The sequence below is a fragment of the Panthera uncia genome, chromosome A2 (assembly GCF_023721935.1).
Source record: "Panthera uncia isolate 11264 chromosome A2, Puncia_PCG_1.0, whole genome shotgun sequence".
Lineage (NCBI taxonomy): Eukaryota > Metazoa > Chordata > Mammalia > Carnivora > Felidae > Panthera > Panthera uncia.
In genome coordinates, this window is record NC_064816.1 from 146,923,835 (window position 1) to 146,947,658 (window position 23,824).

At 43.1% G+C, this 23,824-nt stretch overlaps 1 protein-coding gene across 2 annotated transcripts in view; it reads right to left on the bottom strand.

Annotated features, from left to right (window-relative positions):
- Positions 1–23,824, bottom strand: part of DGKI (diacylglycerol kinase iota) — a 453,118-nt gene that overhangs the window by 4,564 nt on the left and 424,730 nt on the right. For both annotated transcript variants that reach the window (XM_049641924.1, XM_049641923.1), the window contains 4 exons: positions 17,157–17,194; positions 13,595–13,715; positions 3,441–3,477; positions 1,388–1,487 (listed from right to left, as the gene is read on the bottom strand). In XM_049641924.1, the coding sequence (XP_049497881.1) occupies positions 1,388–1,487; positions 3,441–3,477; positions 13,595–13,715; positions 17,157–17,194 (296 nt within the window). The remainder of the gene's footprint in view (positions 1–1,387; positions 1,488–3,440; positions 3,478–13,594; positions 13,716–17,156; positions 17,195–23,824) is intronic.

The following is a 23,824-nucleotide window of genomic DNA, read 5'->3' on the forward strand; positions in this document are numbered from 1 at the left end:
TAGTGTTCACTGCGGTTTGGGGAAACCCCAGGAGGCAAACTGCATATAATCAGTGGCTAGTCACTTAAATAAGTTTAACGGGGCTCAAGTCATGTAAGTCATATGTCTGTGTTCCTTGGCTATACTCACCGGCCCCAAACGTAGGCTATTTATTCAATGCCTGCATAATGAAATCCTCATCTGTATGTTAAAATTCTTCTCTGCAACCCTCTACAGTTAAATGGTTTGTCCTTTCTGAGGGTTTCTCGGTGGTGTTTTCTCAGACCTCATCAGGCTCCTCTGTGACACTGATCTTCTACATTCGGTATCTCCCCGTCTCCTGGGCTGCAGTCCCAGGTAAATGCTACTGAGCTACACCTCTTCCCTCACTCTAGCTTTCAGCCCTTTTTTTGGTGCTTTCTGTAAATGACCAACTCACGGTGCAGCCTGAAGTCAGTTCTCCTCAACTGAGTGTCTCCTCCTTACCTCTACCTGTTGATGTTTTTCTGATCAAAGTTGGCAGATATGTCCCTCTATCAATTTCTAGCCTCAGTGCCCTCTCATTAAGACATTAACACACTTTGAATCCAGATTTATAGAAAACCCAATTTTGTTACTAGGTTGCCACTCTTCATCCTGTTGGATCCAGTTTGCGGGGGGGGGGGGGGGGGGCAGGGGTGGCGGTGGTATTCTGTCACCAAGTGAGAATGACTGATCTGCTGAAACAACACTGGGCATCAAAAGAGCTGAAACTGGATTTGGGCTCAGCTACCGGTCTAAGGGCATAGAACTCTCTTTTAGTTTCAGTTCTCGCATCAATGAGAGTAATTAGTAATTCCCACCCTAACTTCACGGGTTAACTTTTAGGGGAAAATATAAGAAAACAAATAGGAAGAAACTTTGAAAAATAAAAAGCCAACATAAACATATCAGGTTTAAGATTATAACCCTTTCAAAGTCAGGGCTGACCACTGTGGCCGCTAATCACTTGGGCACCCATGTAGGGGCCACATAAATCACAGATTTTAAGCTACACTAGATAAAGTAGCTGAAGGAGAAGGGGCTCTCAGTAGCAGGCCAATGTCTTTTACCCCTTCTCGTAGGGTTTGAACCTCACCTCTCCGCAACTTGGCTGCTGGCATTCAGCAGGACAACCCCCAAAGTCCTAAGGCCAGCCCATTCAGGGGTTTATAAAGTCCCATAGGCAAGCACACACCCTTCCCTTTGTGCTTATACGTTTAAACTACAGTTACTCTAAATGAAGCACTTTATTTTTTCCTCCTTTTTCCAAAGCCCCAGGCACTTCCATAAGCACAGAAAGGATGCCTTTGCTATGAGCACAAGTGAAGGCAATGGTGCCGGTGGTCTTGCCCAGTGGGAGGATGTTTGCACTCACTCATCAAGTTACCTTGGAGTCCGTCTTTCTCAGAGATGCTCCCGCATCCACCAGAAGCTGGCACACAGCCCGGTTCCGCTGGCAGGCAGCCTTGTGCAGTGCGGTCTCACCCCTAAATCAAAGATGAAATGGGAAACCACCCATAAAAGGGTTGGGGGCAGGGGTGGGAATGGGGGTGGAGGCGGCAGGGAGGGGGTGAGGGTGGCCTCCTATCCCTGCTGCTGAAGTTCTGTGCTCCTCGGCCTCCTTCACTATCTGCAGCTGAGCCCGCGGCTGCTGGGCACATTCGGGGGGGAGAGGGGGGGATGGATGTCGGGGTATCTAAAAACGTCTTCAGTTAGTCATCAACTAACCGTAATCTCTGACTCCAATCTCTTTTCTAAAGAGTGTTAACTAGGCTGAGTGATTTTGTTTTCAACCACTAATGCTTGATTTAGGAAATACTCAACAGCACTATTAAACAGACTGATAAGTACGGATGTGTCTGAGCACTGTGGGACAGTTTTCTCTGTGGACACATCTGGGCAGAACACAGGGGCACTGGATATGGTACACACGGAACAGTGATGGAAAACCACAGGCCCTTCAGGTAGATCACACAGTGCTTGGCAGACCGCCCTGGGGCCCTCAGTGGAGTATCTCTTGGGAACTCAACTTTGAAGGACCAGGTCGACACAAGCTGCCCTACCTACTGATTTCATGTGACTGGCAGGTGGGAGGGTGTGGGCAGTCACAGAGTATATCCGGGAGAGGTGGGGACATGAGCTTTCCCCTGTTGGCAGCAGTCCTGAGGCCAGCCACTCGGTCTAGGAAGAGGGTGAGGCCAAGTAACTATTTCTACCCCCTCTCACGGGCAGTACAGGGAAGAAGATATTTCAATTGAGTCCAAAATGGAAACGATGTTCCATGCCAAAGCTTATCACGAAGAATCAAATGCAGGGCTTAGACAAGACAAATGGGTGACGATCTTGTCAATAGGACGTGGTATGTGGACAAACTCTTTGCAACAACGGACAGTTTCTTCCATGTTTAGTAACTCATAACTATGTAACTATCCCCTTCCTACTCATTTGCTCTATTCACTCCTACTTTTCCCCCTCCAGACCTACTTCGCTACTCCCCATCTATCTTTCACTCTTTTCAAATTTTTGTCAAGTTTTATGGTGCTTCCATATGGCTTTCAGAGTTAGACATTTACCCTTTCTTTGTTCCTATTTGGGGAGCAGTAGCTATTTTTGTTGCCTGAAGAACAACAACAAAAAAAAGCTGAAGACAAACATTATCGGTTTGGGGACCACCCCAAAGTGGATGATTTTCTCAACCAGGGTTTCCCATCTGAACCACAGAACATAACAATGATTGGAATTCCCATATTCTTAATTCTCCAATGGTTGTATGTAACTTCTTCCATTCTAGACTCAGTGTAGAGGTTTCATTACAAACAAAGGATGCCATAGGGTATTAGGACTTCATTTTCTCACAAATCCCAGTTGAGAAAGAGTAAATAAAAAAAAGGTAAATGTATTTATTTAGATTTCTCAGGAGTCCAAGATGTACCAGTGCAGAACTTCCTTGCCTGTAGGAAGCTCTAAATGATGAATAGCAATGCCTGTGCACGTAATCATTAGGATTCTTGTCATCAATTTTTATTGTGTAATTATTGGTTTAGGAGATTAGCCCTGCACAGTTATATGTACTATTGAAAGTGAACTCTTAGGGTGCCTGCGTAGCTCAGTCGGTTAAGCATCTGACCTTGGTTCAGGTCATGATCTCACAGCTCGTGAGTTCGAGCCCTGGGTTGGGCTCTGTGCTGAGAGCTTGGAGCCTGGAGCCTGCCTCGGAGTTTGTGTCTCCCTCTCTCTCTGCCCCTCCCCTACTCATGGTCTCCCTCTCTCTCTCTCTCTCAAAAATAAGTAAACGTTAAAAAAAAGAAACTGAACTCTTTATCACTGACATTTCAATGATCTATTGTATGCCCTATAGACTACATTCTTCTCCTAGATAGGTTCTAAAGAACATATCTAAAGAAAATAATCTAGACTATGTAATGGAAGGCAATACTCACGTTTCGCTGTCTGCCATATCCAATAACTCAGAAGGTCCTAAATAAGAGGAAAGTAAGATGTCCATCAAAAAAAGTTGAAAAAATAACCATTAACAACACAAAAAAATCTGTAATCACAGAGTTATAATGCCTTGACAAGCTGAATAAGGAAGAGCCATTTGGTGATAGGGATAATAAGACTGCCTCCCTTGCCCCCACCCCCAGAAAAGAAAGGACTTCTCTATTCCCCCTCACCAACCTCCCAACCCCCACCAGCCAACATGTGTGAAATGGGAGCTGCATAGGAATGATACAGTCTCTGCCTGTAAAGCAGCTTTCAGTCAACTTGAAGGAATAAAATTAATTGGAATAGAATAAGTGAGAAATAACTAAGTGGCTACCTTGGGAGAAAGGGGACAGTTCAGTGGGCTTGAAGGGTTATCATTCTCCAGTGGCAGGCTGTTTGAGATGGGGTTTTATGCAGACTTTTAAAACTATAAAATACCATAGATATCATCCAGTCTAACTGTATTTTAGAAACAGAGTAACATTATAGTTTTCAAAAAATTTCCCTTCCAAGACCTGGAAGAAATGTTATACATAAACACCCAATGATTATAGATACTTCGTTAGGAATTGAGATGTTTGGTGAGTTTGTGCACTGCTGATGTTTTATTTGTTCACCAACTAATTCATTCAATCTGCAAACAATTCTTGGAATGACCACCTTTCCACTCTCTGCACCACTGCTTTCCTCCCCAACCCTCCCTAACTCTAATTGGCCTGCAGGTATCAGCTGAGACACATTTTGCATCAAACTCTGCATGAGCCCACTCCAAATACTGCATTAAGTGGCCTATGTATGTGCACTCCCACTTTGGACACCAAGCCTATGTTCTGTGATTGGGAGGGTAATATAATTCGTCATCTAAATTGAGACTATACCACACAGGTGGGGCTATACAATTACCTTATTGATCAAGACATTTAAGCCATATCAAAGCCACCTGCTGATGTGTCCCTCCACTAGTCTCTGGTAAATCCCCTGACATCGTGGCCTATGCCTCATCCACCACTATATCCTTCCTTGGTGCCTGGCATTGAACCTAGTACCAAGGAGATGCTTAAATGTTGGGGTGAATTAATGAATAAGTGTGCTTAGACACGCCAAGCACAGTTCTAGGTATTGAGCATTTTAGTCTTTAGAAATACTATCCTGTTGATCTGCTGTCTTTACTGTCAGATATCATTATTATTGAAAATGTGCTTAGGTGATTACTTATTACATAAAAAAGAAGAAAGGGAAGAGGTCAGGACTTCCCAACCATGAAAGTCACTGGCCAAGAAGATGGCTGAGATGTTATGGGACCTTCACAAGCCTCCTGGTCATCCAAGAGCTACCTCATCACCTTTACCTCCTCTTTCACAGAAACTGGCCATCAAGGCCAGGTGAATCTTCTCTTGCACCATCTGCCCTATTTGTGTCTCCTCTTTGTCCTATTTAACAAACAGGCTTCCTAATAGGTCTCTGTCTGGAGCATAAGAAAAGTGAAAACATTAAGAAAAGTGAAAAGTCTCATATCATTCAGATTTCCAGGTTTCCAATTTAGCATATTGACTGCTTACTCCCAAGTATTTAAACATGAAAGTTCACCGTCTTTCATCTGGAACTGCCCTTATTCAATTTGTTCCCAGGTTCCGTTTTTCACATTAGCTAATCTGGTAACTGCACCATTACCCACCCATTTCTCAGGCCCTCCCGGTTCCCAGAGCTTGTTCCCTCCACTCTCCCGATCTGAAACAGCCTTCCCTTTTCTAGACACATACCTAAGTCTTACCCATTCTGTAAAGCCCAATCTGTGACAAGGTCTTCTGAAAAGACCAGTCTTCACAGAAGGGATCTATCCCTTTCTCTGAAAGCCTGTAGCACTTACTTGGTTCTACCCTTTTGCCATGTATTTGATTTTCAGTCATATGCCTTGTCTCCCTAAACAAATTCTTCTAAATCTCTGCAGTGTAAGAATATTTATTATTTCCCTCTAGCATTATCATATCCCTCTAGCAACTATCCTACATTAAGGATTTAACAAAGACTTAACTCATTTATTTTTGTCCCTCAACAAACTAGGAACATTTTTCTAAGGAAAAATGAACAATAATTCTCACGACAAACAAATAATTCCCACAACAAACACCCGAAGAAGTACAGAGCAGTATAGCGCCATGATGGGTCCTAGAGCTGAATCTCCTTGCTCCAAAATTCTGGCTCTACCTACCACTTACTGGACCTTGTGCAAGTTCATTTAATATCTCAGTCCTGGCACACTACATGCCTGAAGGTTAGGTATTAAGTGTCCTATTCTCTGGCATAATCCAGGAGGTTACACTAAATCAAAATGTGGACCATCAGTAAAGGAAGGAAGTGTACCGGACTCTGCATTTCCTTCCATTTATTTCTGAAGCCACTTGTTGATTCAAATTTGATGTCCTGAGAACCAATACTCCAGACCTCCTCAGTTGCGGGCAGGGCATTCTCTGCAAGGCTAGGAACAAGAAGGCTTACAGGGCCCAATGCCCTCTTCGGCAAACCCTTGGAGCAATTCATGTGGAAAGGAATTCCATGAATACCAGCAACCCAGCCTCACTGGCAGCTCTGTTCCCACCATTACTGCTGAGTGCATGCGGATTTAGGCACCAGAGGCCCCGCCTCCTTTCCCCCTTCATTCTGTGCTCAGGGCTGCACCCATGGGGGGTCCACGGACTCCAGGATCCCTGCCGCCATATGAGAGTTTGTGGAACCAACTCAATCTGCGATAAAATGGCAATTGTTTGACACTCTGAAAGGGGGGACAAGGAAGAGAAAGGACCTTGTTCCTCAAGTTTCTGACAAGAATCACCACAAATGCAGCCAATGCAGAACAATCCCAGAGCTGATTATCCAATTTATGAGTCAGGCAAGCCTGTAGCTGCTTATCACTTCCCCCTTCTCTCCTTTGGACCTGCTGCAGCAGACAGGGGTGAGAGGAAGAGGTGCTGATCTTAAAACAGGATACTTTTGCTTAATTAAAATCTGATGAAACTCCAATTACAGGTTTCTGGAATGAAATGGGCTCTGGAATGATGGACTTAATTAACCCAAACCTTCCTCCTCTTTCCACCAGTACAGATAATCACAAAAAGAGCAGAACATTTTGCATGCTGGCAGGTGAATCCCCAATGCAGAGGGAAGGGTGGCAGTGAACTGATGACAGACAGGCGTAGGGAGGTATTTTTAGCAGTACAGGTAGCTTTTCTAGCAATGTCTTAACCCGCTTTAAAATAACCGTGTTGGCATAATGCTAGCAAGAAGGGGGTGGCGGAGGAGGAGCTGAGAAGAGGACTGAGTGCCAGGTACAGCCCAAGAAGAGGCTGGAGTTTCCCTCCCTATGCTGCTTCTAGTGGCCTGCTGGGAGCTGTAGTATTTCAGGCTGTTTACTAGTGCCCTGTGCAGGTTAGCAGCGTCAGTATAAGGTCTGCAGAGAGGGGGCATGGCCAGAGAAACAAAAATCATCTGCACAGACTGAAAAAATGCTCTTTAAAGGAAACACTATTTTAAAAATAGCACCGGGATGCCTGGGTGGCTCAGTTGGTTGTGTGTCCAACTTCGGCTTGGGTCATGAACTCATGGTTCATGAGTTCGAGCCCCACGTTGGGCTCTCTGCTGTCAGCACCGAGCCCACCTGGGATCCCTCTTGTTCCCCTCTCTCTCTGCTCTCCCCTGGCTAGTGCTCTCTCCCGCTCTCTCCGAAATAAAACTAAATATAAAATAATAAATAAATAAATAAATAAATAAATAATAAATAGCATCTATGATTTTTTGGGAAAGTTCATTTGAGTGTCACTAATAAGGGAGAGAACAAGAGAAAGAAAAGAGGATGGAATTCTTTCAGTTTAGATCAATGGTGAATATTTGGACCTAGAACTTATTTTATATTTTAGATCTACACTGTGAACATCACACCATGTCCCTTCGGGAATCTGAAGGAGTACCGTTACGTTGTTAGCAGTGAACTCAGTTATTCCCTGAATATAAAACCAAGTCTCGGTTCACTGCTGCCTCCTAGGGTTTGCTACAATGTCCACACTCAATCCCACATTTGACTTGTACCAGAAAACAACTGTTAAAATCTGACTCAAGGGGCATGTGTGCAAATTTCTCCATGAAGTTTTCAGAGGCAGACGATCGCTGTCCCTTCAGAGCCCTGCATTAGCTGTCATTGGAACTCTGCAGGTAATGCTTATATCAAACTACCCTGCGAGGTGGTTGTGTTTCATTTCCCTCACCGGGGTTTAGAAATATGGAGGGCAGAGACCAGATGTTACACGTGAGTCTTGGCAGGTAACCTGACCTCACTCTGCTTCAGTTTTCACCACCCGTCAGGTGGAGAGAAGAGAACTCCCTACATAGGGCTGTTTTAAGAATTAAGTATGTGAATACATACGAAGCATTTAGAGCAATCAAAGTTAGCAGTGACTATTACTCTAACATTTTTTCTCAAAAGTTCATGGGACAGAATTCATTTTTTTATTGAATGAATGAATGAAAGCCATTTAAAAATCAATGTGGATCCCAGCCAGTATTGTATTTGTTTTCTCAGAGAAAGACCCATAAACATAACATGGATTCAAAAGACTGTGCTATACGGGAAATGCTCTGAAAAATCAGGGGGGAACAGACGTATTGAGAAGATCTACGCATCAGTATTCCAGCGAAGCCGGGGAATGCGAAAGGAAGCAAAATTTCACAAATCTCTCAACGTGAGAAAGTGAACAGTGAGGTTAAGTAGTCAAGCCTTCTAAACAGCAAGTCTTCTGCCCGGGCTCATTCCATTGGCTCTTCCGTTGGATACCCACCCCCCCCACCCCGCCCCGCGCTCTTGCTGCTACAACCCTATCATCAATATTGTGCTTGTATTATATATGATGTGTCCTTTGTCGCACGCATCCTTTAATTTGCTTCCCACACCAAGGCATCCAAACCCCCCTTGCTATCCCTTCCACCTCTCCGTGGCCTCTCTGTCCGGGACCTCATTTCCCATTAGTCTCCCCCACGCTGCCAGCAGACCATTCCAAATCCTCCTCTGCCCCAGGACAAAAGCTGCACAGATGTGGGGAGAGCTGGCACTGGGAACTCGAACCGCACCGTCATCCTGTCCCAGCGGGACGGTGGTCCTTTCTCTCGGGGACCAGAGGCAGAAAAAGGGGGGGTAAAAATAAAAGAAAAGAAAAGAAAGACTGAAGACAGAAAAGGAGAGAAGACAAAATAAGCCATTGAAATCAAAAAGGAAATGCATGAGTGAGATTTCTATCAGGACGCGCAGTAGGGGGGCAGAGGGGTGGGAGTGGGGGGGATAAAAACAAAGGGGCGAGATGTGCGGGGTGGTAAAAGCCTAAAACAACACAAAAGTCCCTCGGAGGGGTTCAAGGAGGGAGGAAGGAGTGGGGAGAAAATATGGTTGAAAGGAGCTGAAAAGCGGGAGCCACTGGGGGCCCGGGAATGGAGCCCCTCGCATCCTTCCCTCTCCACCCTGGCCCTGTGGGATTGCTCTCTGTCTTCCTCTTCCATTCTCTCTGCAACCCTCCAAATGCCCAAATTCCAGTTTTTCAGAAAGGAAAACAGCAGGTTGTGTATTTGAGAGAAAAGGTCCCAAAGAAGAAGGAGGACAGAAAACAATTCCAGCCTCCTGTGGCTTTTCAGAACTCACCACACATCTCCTGCCCCTAGCCCCACAGCCCGGTTTCCAGAGAACACTTAGGACAGAAATGTGTTGTTTACTGTGGTGTCTGGGGGAACGGCTAAACTCTCACGACTCCTGCTCAGGGGGCGCCCTCCCGACTGTGGACCCCACTGCTCACCACAATAACCAGCGAAGAGGTGGGCAAAGCAGAGGGGAGAGGGGCTCCCACCTGAGCAAGGATGCAGGACAGAAAACCAGCCAGTATGCTCTCAAGCAACTTGCAAAGTGCCTACCGATTTCTCCAGAGCCCTGTCATTAGCACATCTTTACAGTCAGGTCTTCGAACGGGTTTTAGGATTTATGGCATATGAAGTCACAGGAAAGACTTAAACCAAATTAAAAAAAAAAAGAAAAGAAAAAACTAAAACTTCAAAAGATCTGGAGCATTCGAGAGATGAGGAGGAATGTCCCTCTCCAACTCTGGTGCAGTGTAAAATTTCCACTTTTTTCCCCATTTACATGAATTCATACTGATGAACCTATCTGCCACAAAACTGATGCTAGCTTATAAACATAATGCCACAGTCTGATACACATCCTGAACCCCAGCTCACTAAATTCTCTTAGAAAAGGCTATTTTCCTTGTCAGACCAAGGGGATTCTAGAGCCACCATCATATTAAATTAGGAGAGACTATTTCACTGAACAGAGATCACATTAAGGTAATGGGTACAGAGAAGAGAAAGGGTCATGTTTCCCGTGTGCTTGTCCTTGACTTCAAGAACACTATAATTTACAGAGGTTTCTATAACTTAAAAGAGATGCGTTTTTCAAAATGCACAGGCTAATGAAATTATATCAGCACCTAAAGATACTAAAACAAACAGCAACAATAAAGACAGTTGAGCTGAAGCGCTTAGCTCTTAAGAACCTGCTGGATTAGACTGGCTATGCCAAAAGATTTCGCATGTGTATTCCTGAATAAAGAGAAATAATGAGATCAGTGTTAGGGAGATGGAACTGATGAGGCCTATCAGGTTGGCTAGTACTAATTTCAATAAAAATCAACTGCAATTTAGTTCCTATTATTTGGCTATGGTACTAAAAGGTTAAAAATCACCATCCTTCAAAATTGCAGTGATTCTGGGACTAGAGACCATAATGAGACTTTATTTCCCAACAGAAAGATGGATTGTGCTTCGTATCTCCAGTCTCACTCTCAGGTATGTACCGGCCAATGAGAGATCCTGGTGAGGCGGGGAGGGTATCAGATGCCTCCCGTGACCTTGGGAATGGCTTGCCCATGAGGCAAGTAGAGATGTTTGGAATCTCAAGGGTTTTTTTCCCTCATTATCATAGTTATTAAACATATTATTAAAATCGAACCAAAAATAATCCTGGAAAAATAAACACCCCCTCCCCCAAAATTATGTTAATTTTGCTTTGTGTCCTTCCATTTTGACAGAGAGAGCTGTATTGTGTGACTCACGCTTTGCAAGAGGTGCTGGGGGTGGAAGAGACACAAGTTGAGTACTGGGGTGTCAGGCTTTGGTTACAGCACGAAGAGACTAACGAAAGTACCAGCTTGATTTCACACCAGGCAAAGTAGGCGTGCACCAGTCCACAGCAAGCTTTTAGAGGCCCTCTTATTTAAGGCAGTGGAAAAAGTGGGGGAGTGAAAATTCATGGGTCTAGACCAATATCATCTCATGCCCCTGGGGACATGCAACGGAGGAGAGGGGTTTTGTTTTTGTTTTTGGTATAAGTATGTCCCAAATATTACATGGGTCATGCTTATGCTAAAAAGAGGGGAAACTGTTGTTAAAGAACTTGCAAATTCAAAGAATTATTGTTGCTAGTCAACCTTAGGACTGAGAACCAAAGGAACATATAAAAGCAGAGGCCCAGGGGATTCTGGGTGACACAGTAGTTCAGGATACTGAGAAGGTAGGCTCACCATTTTCAACTGAAGAAGATAGAGTTAGGGAGGTGGTAGGTTAAATCTGGCCACAAATTATTTGCAGCTCCTCTCACAGAGCAGTGGGGGCCATTTCCCCCCTCCATGAGTCAGGGCCAGCCCTGTGACCGTTTTAGCGGACAGAATACTATAGAGATGATGCAGAACTTTCCAGTCTGCCCACAGGACGTCTGGAAGCTTCCATCTTCCTGGAGCCCTAGGACTGTCATGGCATGAAGAAGCCTGGGATAAAAGGATAGGTATAGAGAAAGGCTCCAGGTGTCCCGGGCATCCCAGCCATCTCAGCTGAGAGCCCCAAACATGTTGGGGAGTCCCTCTTCAATACAGACTCAGTCACAAGTGCGGTTCCCTGCAGCCTCTTGAGTGAGACCAAGTGAGATACCAACAGGTAACTGATAGAGGGTTCCAGAACCCGTGGCGGGGGCGAGGGGGACGTGGAGATGGAATTCTAGCTCTTCAGGAGAGGTAGAGGAAGAGAGAGAGACAGAGACCCTAAATTGCGTTAGCATTCAAACAGATGGCCAGTCTCACACCTAACTCCAGAGAGGAGATGTGGGTATTGAACAGCTTAAGATATGTGAGCAAGCATTCAATCCCATTGGGTAAAGGACAAATGAGTAAGAAAGGATTGAGAATGGTCAAGAAGACAGCAACCAGGAGCACCTTCACTTGAGCTAAAGACAAACTGACAGTATGTATATCTAAAGCACATCTGCATTTTGTGCAATAGAAACCCTGAGCTCTTTTCTATTAAGACAAAAATAATCACAGAAGCTCTGTGCTTCATTGCCCGTGGGGCCGGGTTCTAACATTTGCTTTTGCCTCTCACTAGCTTTGGGAGAAGTCACTACGGGGAAGAGAAAACACCTATGATTTTGAGTGTGCGTGTGTGTGTGTGTGTGTGTGTGTGCGCGCGCGTGTGAAGGAGGCAAGCAGAGATCATGCCGCCATTGCTTTGTAAGTCTTGCCCAAAGAGAAACGCTTTCATTGCAGGCGGTAGAATGGGCAGGGGGACAGGAGATGAAAAGACGCACACCGCAGACACAGTACCAAGAACACAGCCAACCACCGAGGCTTCCCAAAGTACACTGGCTTGGGACTGTCAGGCCCAGCGTGCAGGGGGCAAGAAATGCTCTAATAACCACCATCCGACTTCAAACACCTTTTCTTTTTCCTAAGCCATTCTTTCCACCATCACTCAGGCCAAGGTTTCAAGTAAACTCTTCATGGTGAGGAGGAACTGAGGACAAAACAAGGTGTGTCAAATGTAACTGACAATCGATGTGTCACATCCCGACATAGGATATGTTTAGTAGAAGCATCTGAAATATGAGAAGTGTGTGACAAATGGCAGCTGTGTTATCTACCTGTGGCTTTACAATAGGACTTAAACCATCTATATAGAACTGTTTTCAATTTCATTCTGCATATGGTTATATTTTTTCGCCAGAAATTGCCTGGAACTAGTGACTGTATCGTGCATGGGCGTGTGTGTGTGTGTGTGTGTGTGTGTGTGTCCACTGGTCTATAACAGGTAGTTCCTGTTAGGCACTCCACAAACATCTGTGGAATGACTGAAAGGAGTAAGACGTGTGTTGAACTGAATAAAAGAGGAGTAAAAAGTAATGTGCAAATGTGCATGTCTACTAATATGCTTACTATCTATGGCCTGAATTTGGATGCCACATGGTCACTGCCGGGGCTCACAGAAAATCTTCCAAGGTCTCTGTGTACCTATACCTAGCAGAGCTAGAGGCTACTCCACTCCTGCTTCCTCAAAAACACCCAAGCCAGGCAGATTTTTTCCCCTTTACTCTTGTTCTTTATTCCTAGACACACTATAAACATGGGAAGCTGAAAGTAATGGTCAAGATTTGGTGTCCGTTCATGTGTTTATGCCTTTAAAGGGCCATTAGGGGAAGATGCTAATGTTCATGCTACATGTCGAAATCACCTAACCACAGAAGACACACGAGTACCAGATGTTTTCAAAGAGAATGAAATGTGGCTTAATTTGATAGATGAATGAGATTCAAACTGGAAAAAGAGAGCAAGAGAAAGAGAGAGAGAGAGGGAGGGAGAGAGAGAAGCCGGGAAGCTGGGGGAAAAAAAAACAACACATGCTTATCATGCTATCCCCACGAATTTGGTACTTCATCCCAACCAGTCAACTTAACGCTCTTCACAAAACAATACAGCATATTACATCAGGTGGCATTTGATTTTGTCTTTTATTTTTTACTTAGCTCAAAAATATCCTGCAAAGACCTTGATATGAAAATTATTTCTATGAAATGTTTGATTATGGTGACCGACATGTGTCAGTGGTCTGCAATTCTGTCTGCCTCCAATAAGCAGGGGGAGTGAGCTAAAATTTGGAGAGCATCTCTACCATTCTGAACATAGCCTGGAAGAAAGTCGATTTAGAAAATTCAATTATTGCATGGAGAAGTGATCCTTGGTTCACTGTACCTACTCACCGTGGTCAAGGATATATTTCACAATCTCCCCATTGCCGGTTTTAGCTGCATGGTGAAGGAGTGAACAGTGGTCTGGTCCCTGAATTAGCAGACTCCCTCCATTTTTATAGCTTTCTATTAGCTGCAAAAGAGACATAGGAAAAGAAGCTCAGGCAGGGTCCGGAACAAGGAAAACAGTTAACCGGTGATAAAAAGAAGAGTGATGGAGCAAACCACAAACGTTTCTAGCCGCAGAGGACACAGAAAAGTCAAAGGGAGGAAGTAACATTCCCGGTCTGTGTTATCACTCAAATAGATGGCCAGCATCTCACCTGACTCGGGAGAGGGTCTGTGGGCACTGAACAGCCCAAGGAAACTGAAACATGCTGAGTTACTTATTTCTTTTCTGCTTTATGTCTCTTTCTTTTCTGGGCACTGCTCTCTGTCCCAAGGGAGTGAAGGGCAGCGAAGAGAATAAACGTTTTCCTCTGTTGGCTGAGCTCTCTCCTGAGTGAAAGGATAATTAAGGCTGCAGACAGGAATAGCTTGGTGTCCCGTAGCTAAGCGCCTTTCCTCGCCCCCAGTTTTTCTTCAACCTCTAATGAACCCAGCTACCAAATCCAGAAGCTGCTTCCCACTTTCCTGCGGGAGGTCACAGCACACGTGCACGTAGCAGACACGGGCACACATCTGCACGGCCTCACTTCTTCACCCTGATCTGCCGTCCAGCCTCTCGCCTTCTGTTAACCATCCAACCCATACCCAAGAAGGCTAGAGATGACCCACAGGGTGAGAACCAAAAGGATTCAGGGAATGTAGTAGTAGACACCTAAAACACCTGTGAGAACAGACTAGAAAAAACCCCACAGATTTTGTAGCCTGAGAATAATGTGGTGAAGTGAGGATATGGTCTAATTTCATGAAATACTGAACATTATAGAAAGTGTAAGTGGGTTTCTGTTCTCCAAACTGCAGTACAGCAGGACACAGAGTCTTTCTGCAGCTTATAAAGGGTAGTTTTAGGGAAAATAAGAATAAAATAATCCAGAAGGTACCAAGCAAAAGGAATGTAACTATCACCAAGAAAGAATTAGATGGCAGTATATATATATATATATATATATATATATATATAATCAATCAAACATCTCATAAGGTCAAAGAGTCAACTCATAATTCATGATTTCAGTCAAATCCAACCATGGAACTGCCATGTGCCAGATTCCAGGGAAACAAGTATAAACAGGACTCAGTCACTGGCCTCAAGACCTCGCAGTCCATGGGGGAGACCGATGTGCAAAGACAGACACAGGAATGGAGAACAACATGAGGAGGTTATTAACGGGTAAAGAAGAGTCACAGAAGACTTTCCAGAAAATAGATCAAAAAGGAATAGTTGAATGGATGTAAAGAACATACGGGGACTTTTATCTCTAAAGTACAAGGCTACAGAACAGCAAGAGGTAGCTAATGGTTTTCCACAAAGAATCTAAACATGTCCAGTACTGCTCGACGATAGTCTTAAAATGATACTCCCTTTCTTTGTAGGCAGAGGCACAAAGGATTCAGGCTCAACAGAGAAGCACAGACCCATCCATCAGCTGCCTTGATTGTGCCTTTCTGTAGTATTTTTGACACTGTGGCCCTTCAGTTAGTCCATGGGTATCTTATGCCGCTGAGTTACACAGCAACCACTCCCAACAGCCTTCACACCGACTCCTGGGTTCTTCTGTTCTCTGCTATTTGGCGTGCACTTTCTCTCTTACATACACACAGTTTAATAGTTAATGTGTACTGTGCTTTCTGCATGGAATAGAGACATAGAAGAAGATGGGGAAGAAGAAAGAAAAGGGGAAGAAAAATACTTGGGAGGGAAAGAATGTAAAAGAATGAGAAAGAAACACCCTAAGTCATTATATTTCATCTCCCAATAAATAAGGTTAAGTAACTTCTCAGGCACTTAGGAAATGATTATAACAGAGAAGGTAATAAGACAATCCACTGAATATAGTAATTTCCCATATTTCAAATAGTTCTCTATTAAGTATGAAAAAAATGTGGCTATATACCCAGGGACCTGGAAACTATGTTGCCTAGGCTAAAAGCAGAGGAAAAATCAAAAAGGATTTCAAATTTAGTAGTTTTGCAAATAATTTGTGGCTTAGAAGCTCTTTAAGAGCAGGAATCACATCTTACTGCCCAAAGCATCTCGCATAAGGCTTTGCAGGGAGTATAGGATAATATTGGTTTAATCCACTGCAGGGCAACAGCATCAAACTCCTAGGTTCACCACTTGGAGAGCACTTTTCTCTTGTGGGTGACAATGGCTGGTAACATTATGACCCAGACAGTGGCACAGGCACCACTTCCAGGATTATGTGCCTAAGACGGCAGTTTATCAGGATGCTTGGGACCTTCTGACTGTTTGTTTCCTATTAGTAACCTCTTCATACTGTCGCACAGGGGGTTCTCAGTTTATATGCATTCAATAGATGCACTTCAGAAGAAGTTGCATGCAAGGTCAGTGCTTCTCAGCTTTCTTTTAAGGCTTTTGGTTTCTCAATCTGCAATGGCACCCTTCTCCACAGGCTGGCGGGTAGAGCCTCTGTCTCCCGCAGGTGCCAATATTACAGAGCAGATCAAGCCAGTGTGGGTTACAGAGGGATATGCAGGTCGTCCTAAGTCCCAATGCCTGAAAATGACATGAAACTAAATATAACTTTTAGAATACTTATAGACTGTACACACTTTATAACAATATTTGCATCTCCACTATGTTTATTAAAAAGACACAGACTAACACTACTAGCTGGCATTTCAGAGTCGCTTCTATGTAATAAAAACAGTGTTAAGAGCTTTACGTGTATCGTTACGTTCAATTCTTATGACAAAGGATAGAGGCAACATTATTCAGTTTTACAGATGAAGAAACTGAGGCACAGAGAGAATTAAATACAGTCACACATACAATGAATGGCAGAGCCAAGATTTGAACGCGGGCAGTCTGACTCCCAAATCTGTATTCACTCCAGAGGCAGCAGTGACTACTTCCTTCCCTCTGAACTAAGAAAATATACGCAGAAATGAAAATGTTCAAAGGAGATCAGACCAAGCATCTTCTTTTGGTTAATTGTGATCCCTGAAGGACAAAACTATAATAATGTTAGAAGCTGGAGGCTCTGGCCCGGAGAGTGTATTTCTGGCTATTATCCATATAATGCATTCATTTCAAGACCTGTCTAAAAAGAAACCTTAAAACTCCAAATATCAGCTCCTAGATAGCAGGAATTTGGGGCACTGTGAGCATTGCATCCTGGGAACATGCAGTCCATGTTATGAGTGGAGGCAACCAGAGCAGTACCCCTGCACACATCCTTTGCTGTTAGGAAATGTGGAGATGCTATGAAGACTCCTCTGGCCCTCTCTGTCCATTTCCCCAAAGAACATCCTTCCCCTTTCGAGTCGGCTAGCACAGCAGAGGGATGGATGATAGATGACATACGAGAGATCATGAAAATGCGGTGAGAAATGAGGTTAAAGTTGTTAAAGAATCACCAAAAATTTTGGTAGGAAGATAGCTTACCTTCATAAGATCACCAGCTATTACTGCCTGTAAAATTGCTGTGAAAGACAAAAGAGAGATGTCCCATTAGTAGAAGACCCTCTCATCAAAATACCACAAAGGGCTGGATCTATATTTTGCCAAAATAGTCTACATTTGGGGTAGGAATCAGGGAAAGAGAAGCATGCCAAGAATCTTGCATCAGGCTAAAGCCTTCTCTTCACCCCTTCCCTGCCCAGACACCCATTCTGTCCAACATTCTAGAGTCTACCTCAACACCCCCTCATGAAATTTGGAGTCACAGAGATTAGGTTCAGTTCTCAGCTCTTTCACAAGCTGTGGAACAATGGGTAGATCATGGAACCCCTCTGAATCCAGTTTCCACATAAACATCAAGTTTAAATCTTACAGAATTACTGAAATGATTAAACCCTATGAATGTTCTCAACTCATCTACTGAGGCAGGCTAGATGCCTAACCATGATTTTTTTGCTCCTTTCTTTCCAGTTCCTTCTACTGTATCCTCTTGGAGTTCCAAAAATTACTAGTAATTTTGTTATGTAATGAGAAACAACTATCCACTTCTATGGAAATAAAGAAGACTAAAGGTAGTAGAGAGGGGACGTGTATACTTGAATTCTGTTCCGAGGAAAATGATCATGTGGTCAGCATCTCATCCACTGGCAACTCAAATGGAAAGAACTCTGAGAGTCTTAGGAAACCTAAACTAATTATAAAAATATGTAGCTTTAGGGGCAAAACTAGAAGTGCATGTACATACAGGTTATGTGGGAGACAAAAGGGGAATGAGAAGAGAAAACTGATTAACAAGGGCAAGAAGATGTGAGCATCTAATGACAGCAATGATTCCCCAAGGGAACATTTGTCTTAGGTTGGAAATGGTCCCTTTAGAAAAATAAATACCTAGATTCTAAAACTACTCAAAAAAAAAAAAAAGATTATTTTAAGGCATGAATGGCATAGAATTTTAGAAGAGAGTAACTTAAATTTTAAATTTCTCAGAGTGGCATTTTATTCTCATTTACTCTCATATAGAGTTAGCCAAAAATGCTGTGTTGTGCATCCAAATGCACAGAGCCCTGGAGCAGCACTGACAAGGCCCTCCAGGTTTTCATACTGAGTACTTACCAGTCCCGAGTGATTGGATGCACCACAGGCAGGTTAAACCCATTCACTGGCCCAGGGCTGAAGGCCCTGCCCTTGACCACAGCAGAAACCATGAAAACCCATGGAAATAAGGAGGGCCACTTGAGCACTCGAGGAGGACACAGACAGAAAGACAGACATAAAAAGGAGGAGAATGGGAAAGAGGAAAGAATGTTTCCCTTTCCATAATGAGCTGCAAGCCTCTCCCTAGGGTTCCTAGCACAATGCTCTGTACGGTATTGATGTGCAACGATTAGTTGCAGAACTGACTGAAGGCAGAAAGAGAAAAGGAGCCAGATGGGAGAGAGATAGAAACAGAAAGGAAATTAATGTCAGAAGAATCCAAAGAAAACACATGCCTCACTCTTCTTGCTATAGATGAGGACACTGGAGTTCAGAGTAAAGTGACTGTCTCGGGGCACAGAGCCAGTAGTGGCCCAATCGCGGCCATAATGCAGGTCAGTGTCCAGTCCAGTCCTCTGTCCAGTGCCCTCTGGGAGCTCCCCAGGCAGAGCTCCCCCAGGCTCTGTGACGCCTGGAGAAAAGGAAAGAAAGTAGTCTTTATAGGTTATCAAGCCTTTATAGTGTTGCAAAAGGGCACTGGATTAGAGTGTAATTCTAAACTTAACTTAGGAGACATGTAAGCTTAACAAGTCAATGATTGTGAACCAATTTTCTTTTTTGTAAAATAAAAGTAATAGCTGCTCATCTGTCTATAGTAAGGATAAAACAAACAAACAAAAAAACAAAAGCTTTATAAGTAGATATGTCAACAGAAGGGGTCATTTTCAGTACTTTTGTGACTGTACTTAAGTATCTGAAGACATATGGATAGACACTGCGGAAAGAGCCTAGAAAGGAAGGGTGAAATTGGTATGGGAAGTCGAGGAGACATATCTTGTGAATACAGCACCTATGAGAGGAGAGGCATGGATGAAGGAGTCAGTGGGTACTGCTTAACCCTACGATGTAAACCCTATATCAGAGGACAGGGAGGGAGAAGCAGGAGAAAATATTAGCCAATCACAAGTCTGCAAGAACAAATCAGTTCAGATCTTTATACTATAGGATGTTCTCCTGACTGAAGTAGAATATCCATATTAGGATAGGAATAAGGTTAGGGCAATTGCCTGAGTCCGGGGGCAGTTAATGCAGGGCTTGAAATAACACAGAGCTTCAAAAACAGTTATAGAGCCTATTCTTTTCAAGATTTTAAAACATTTCCCAGAAATCCAAAGAAAAAGAAAAGAGAAATAGAGAAAAGAAGAAAAATGAATTCATTAATTTAAAGCACTTGTGTAATAACATTTGGGGCATACAAGCAATAAATCAAGACAATAAAGAAATTCCCCAGGACAAAGTCTATTTAAGGAGAACCAGGAAGGGAAGAAAGGAAAAGGGAAGAAAGGGAAGATGGAAAGAAAGAAAGGAGAGAAAAATATTAGAAGCTGGGGGAAAACTTACTGGCTAGCTGTAGAGTTCAAAGATTTCTTGGAGGAGGTGAAGTTTAAGCCAACTCTTCATGGTAAGCAGAATTAATGAGCAAAGAGGATTTGGAAGATCCTGAACAAAGACATGGAAGTTAAGTTGAGATGTCTAAGGGAAGCTGCAAAACGCTGTATATTATCCTCCCTGAGGTGAGGAGTGGTCTCAGATAAGATGCTTCAGAGACCAAAGGATCCCCCCCGCCACAGTGAGCACCTCTTCTGTCAAGATAAGGCACTTGGGGTTTATCCTGCAGGTGATGAGAAACTATTGCAGAGTTCAAAGTAAACCAGGAAAGCATATAAATGTCAACCATGCCAGTTTGATCTTACCCTTCCCCTCCTGGAAACAGAGTTATGACCTGCTCTCTGCTCATTTTCTACAGATTGCCCACATTATAGCCTCTTTAAATGCCTACCCCAGACTCATTCAGAAGCACTGCTATGTTTGTTGGTTTCCAGCAGCTTCCTGGTTTAAAGTCCCCATGAACAGGTAGAGAATCATGTAAGAGAATCATAACCACAAATAATTTCCAATTGTACTGGAGATGGAAAGCGTGGATATTTATTTTTAAGTCAAGCAATACACGCAAGGGTAGCTATTATGCAAACATTATTAGGCTCAAGGCTCACTTCTCTCTCCTGATTAATGTCCTTCCCCATGACCACTACTGTTTAAGATTTCTTCTGCATACAGAGAGCTTGCATCTATTAGTATTCAACTCCAGACTGTACCTTCTGAAAGATCAAGCTTAAAAAAACAAATAATGAGTTGTTATGATTATTGTATTGTTCTTTATTATTTCTCAGTCCCTAAGCTTGCCTTCCTGCCTTTTCCAAAACTCTCCCCAACTGGGGAAATCATGCTCCCAAATACAAAGAAGGGAAGTCAAATTTCTAGGGGGAGGTAAAGGTTATTGAGTGGATGGATAGTAAGTTTTCGGGACAATCAAATCACATAAACTTACACAGTTAGACAGGAGAGTAAGGGAGTAGAGAACTGAGAAGTTTGTCGTTTTTAGAGCTTAGAAACGGAATCATTAATTTATGTGAAGTGGTTGCTTTTCCCTTCAGTGCTACCCCTTCCAGTAAACTGCTATCCAGTAAACATCATAAGACAGAAAACTGGAACTGACAAGTCAGAATTGCAAGGAAGGAATCCCTGTCTTCCTTCTCAGTCTTGGGTCTCAATTCCCAAGGGTCTGGATATCCTCAGAAATCTGCACATGGAAGGAACAATGCTATCCACTGGAATCAGGAGAGGGAGAAAACAATCCCTGGGGTCACTGGCTGGCCACCTTCCCTGCAGAGCCACACCCTGTTTGAGGTTCTGGGGATACCACTGCACAAGGCAAACTCCACCCCTTGCCAGAAACTGATGTTTTGGCAAGAAGTCCAAATTAGGAAGGCATATATGGGAACTGATTCAGGATGCCTGAATTTAAGCCCTGTGAGCATGATTAACTAGCTGTAAACTTTACCAAACTTCAGTTTTCTCATTAGAAAAATGAAATAAAATCAGTTCTTTTTGAGACTCTGCAAATAAGCTCAAGGAACAGAGGATCTGACTGTTACGATCTTCTTTGTAGAACACCATGGAATACTGAATGTTTTTGACCTCATTATACAGAAAAAGAACCGTTTCTCACCTATGAAAGGAAAAGGTAAGATTACAGAAGGCCAATTACAGCTGTAGAGTTTGGCATATGACTACTTCCAAAGGGATAGTTTAAGGTTGTGGTTTTTGCTATGCCAACGAAAATATTTAATAAAAAGCATGCAGGACTTGGCAAAGCCTTGTGCATGTAGTTCTCAATAAATCAAATAACTACATCATATAGTTTCAACTCTGAACACTTATGTCTATTTAAAAACTTTAATCTTTTGTGTTATTTCTCAGTTCTTAAATTAATATTCTATTACAAGACAGTTTGTCACCTACTAATGATAGCAGTCACTTAAATCTGTTTTTAAAAAACTGTTGAAGAAAAAAATTAAAAGTACAAACAACAGATGTTGAACAAAGAGTAGCTTGTCCTCGGGTTGGGAGAGAAACCAGTTGATGCACTGAAAGTATAAACATATATAAGGCTTTGCCAACTTCTGCACACTTTTTACTCCTCAATATTTCATCTGCAATGCAAGCAGCATATCCTAGAACTATTCCTTCAGAAATGGACATATTCTACATTCCAGGGCTATTTCTGACCCCACCCTAACCCTCTCATTTCACAGATGAGAAAACTGGGGCTTGAGAGGTAACCACACTTTTCCAAGGTCACACAGATAGCTAGCAATCCAGCTGACAAAGGGACTCATTTTTTTCTTTGTTTCTTTTATATTTTAACATTATTGTGTATGATCCATGTTAGAATTCCTTCCACCATGCTGTTACCCCTTTAACCTGGAGCAAGGTGGGAAAAAATAGAAACAACCTCCAATAAAAGTTTCATGAATGCATCACATGGAAAATGAAGTCAATTTATGGCTTTAAGGTCCAACTCTTCTTATGCCGAGGGAGACCCTGAGCGCACCCATGGCAGATGTTGCGTTCACCATTCTGTTGACCGGAAGACGATGGGCATCTGCCTACTTCTCCTTTATTCAAAGAGACCTACTGCTTAGCCACCAGAGCGGTTGCACTGTCAGCTGCCCAAGAGTCTATTTCTTTGAGATATATATTTCTGCAGAGCTTTTCCCGTATTTTCCTTATCAGAAGCATTCTGTCCAATTTTTCTACTTTGTAAGCAGTCAGTCATGGTACATGAGTAACAAACTGTGAAGGCTTAGCTCCCCAAAATGGAACTTAGCATAATCATCAAATACAGCAAAGGTAGCTAACACTTATTTAATGGTATGGATAACTACTGGGAATTATAGTAATTAGGCATAAGTGAGAAGCAGCTCATGAGAATGACTCTAATTAGTATTATTTTACATAGTCATACTGAACAAGATGAAGTGAGAGAAAGGAGGAATTAGATGTTGCAAAAGACCTCTGCATTTTAATATAAGCCTAGAGGAGGTTTTGACAATTGATAATCAGCTATGTGCCAAGTCATTTGTTAATAGCTAAGATACAGAGGGTTTTTAATATCCTGGAACAAATCCAAGATTATTCTTAGAATGATACACAAATCTGGGATCAGGTGTTACTGTACATCAAACCATCCCAAAACATAGTGGCTTCAAAAAGAACAATTATTTGTTTTGTTCAAAAATCTGCAATTTGGATCGGGGTCAGCTGAAAGTTTGTCTCCTCTCCACCTGACATCAGGTGGGGCAGCTCCATGGAAACCTCAAAGATCTACTTTCAAGACGACTACACAGTACTGATAACTGGGTGCTGGTTTCAGCTGGGAGTTTTAGTTCCTCGTGCATGACATTCTGTGAGCCGTTTGAACTTCCTTCTGAAATGGTGACTGGGTTTCAAAAGCAACCACCCCAAGAAAGCCTAGTGGAAGTCACCTTGTCTTGGAAATCACATGGAGTCACTTCTGCTGCTACAGTCCTAAGTTGGTCCATATTCAAGAAAACACAGACCCCACATCTCAATGAAAAGAATGTCAAAGTCATATTGCAAGAAGAATGTGTGGGATGGGAGATCATGCTGTGGCTGTTTTTGGAAAATCCAGTCTGTCCCATCATACACTTGCACTGTGACATACTTTGAGTAAGAGGGTTGATGTTGACTTTTAGTCAGCATTGGGAAATGGCCACGAACAACAGTTTTCTTACCGGAGTCACCCATGGGAACATATTTTGCATACAGTGTCACTGAAAAATACAAAAGGTTGACAACTGCTTATCTGAAGGGTCAGCTTTTAGGAGTGGGAGGAAGAAAGGCAAGTAGAAGATGATGCAGACAACAGATGTTTGTTGAGTTGAATTAAGAATTCCATCTAAGGTAGACTTTACCCTGAACTTCTCTTTAATAATCAGATGTAAGAAAAAACACTGTGCCTCCTCCTCTTTCTCCTCCAGCCAAGCAAGCGATCACTCACCCAACTCTAGTCCCATGTCCTTCACACCCCATCT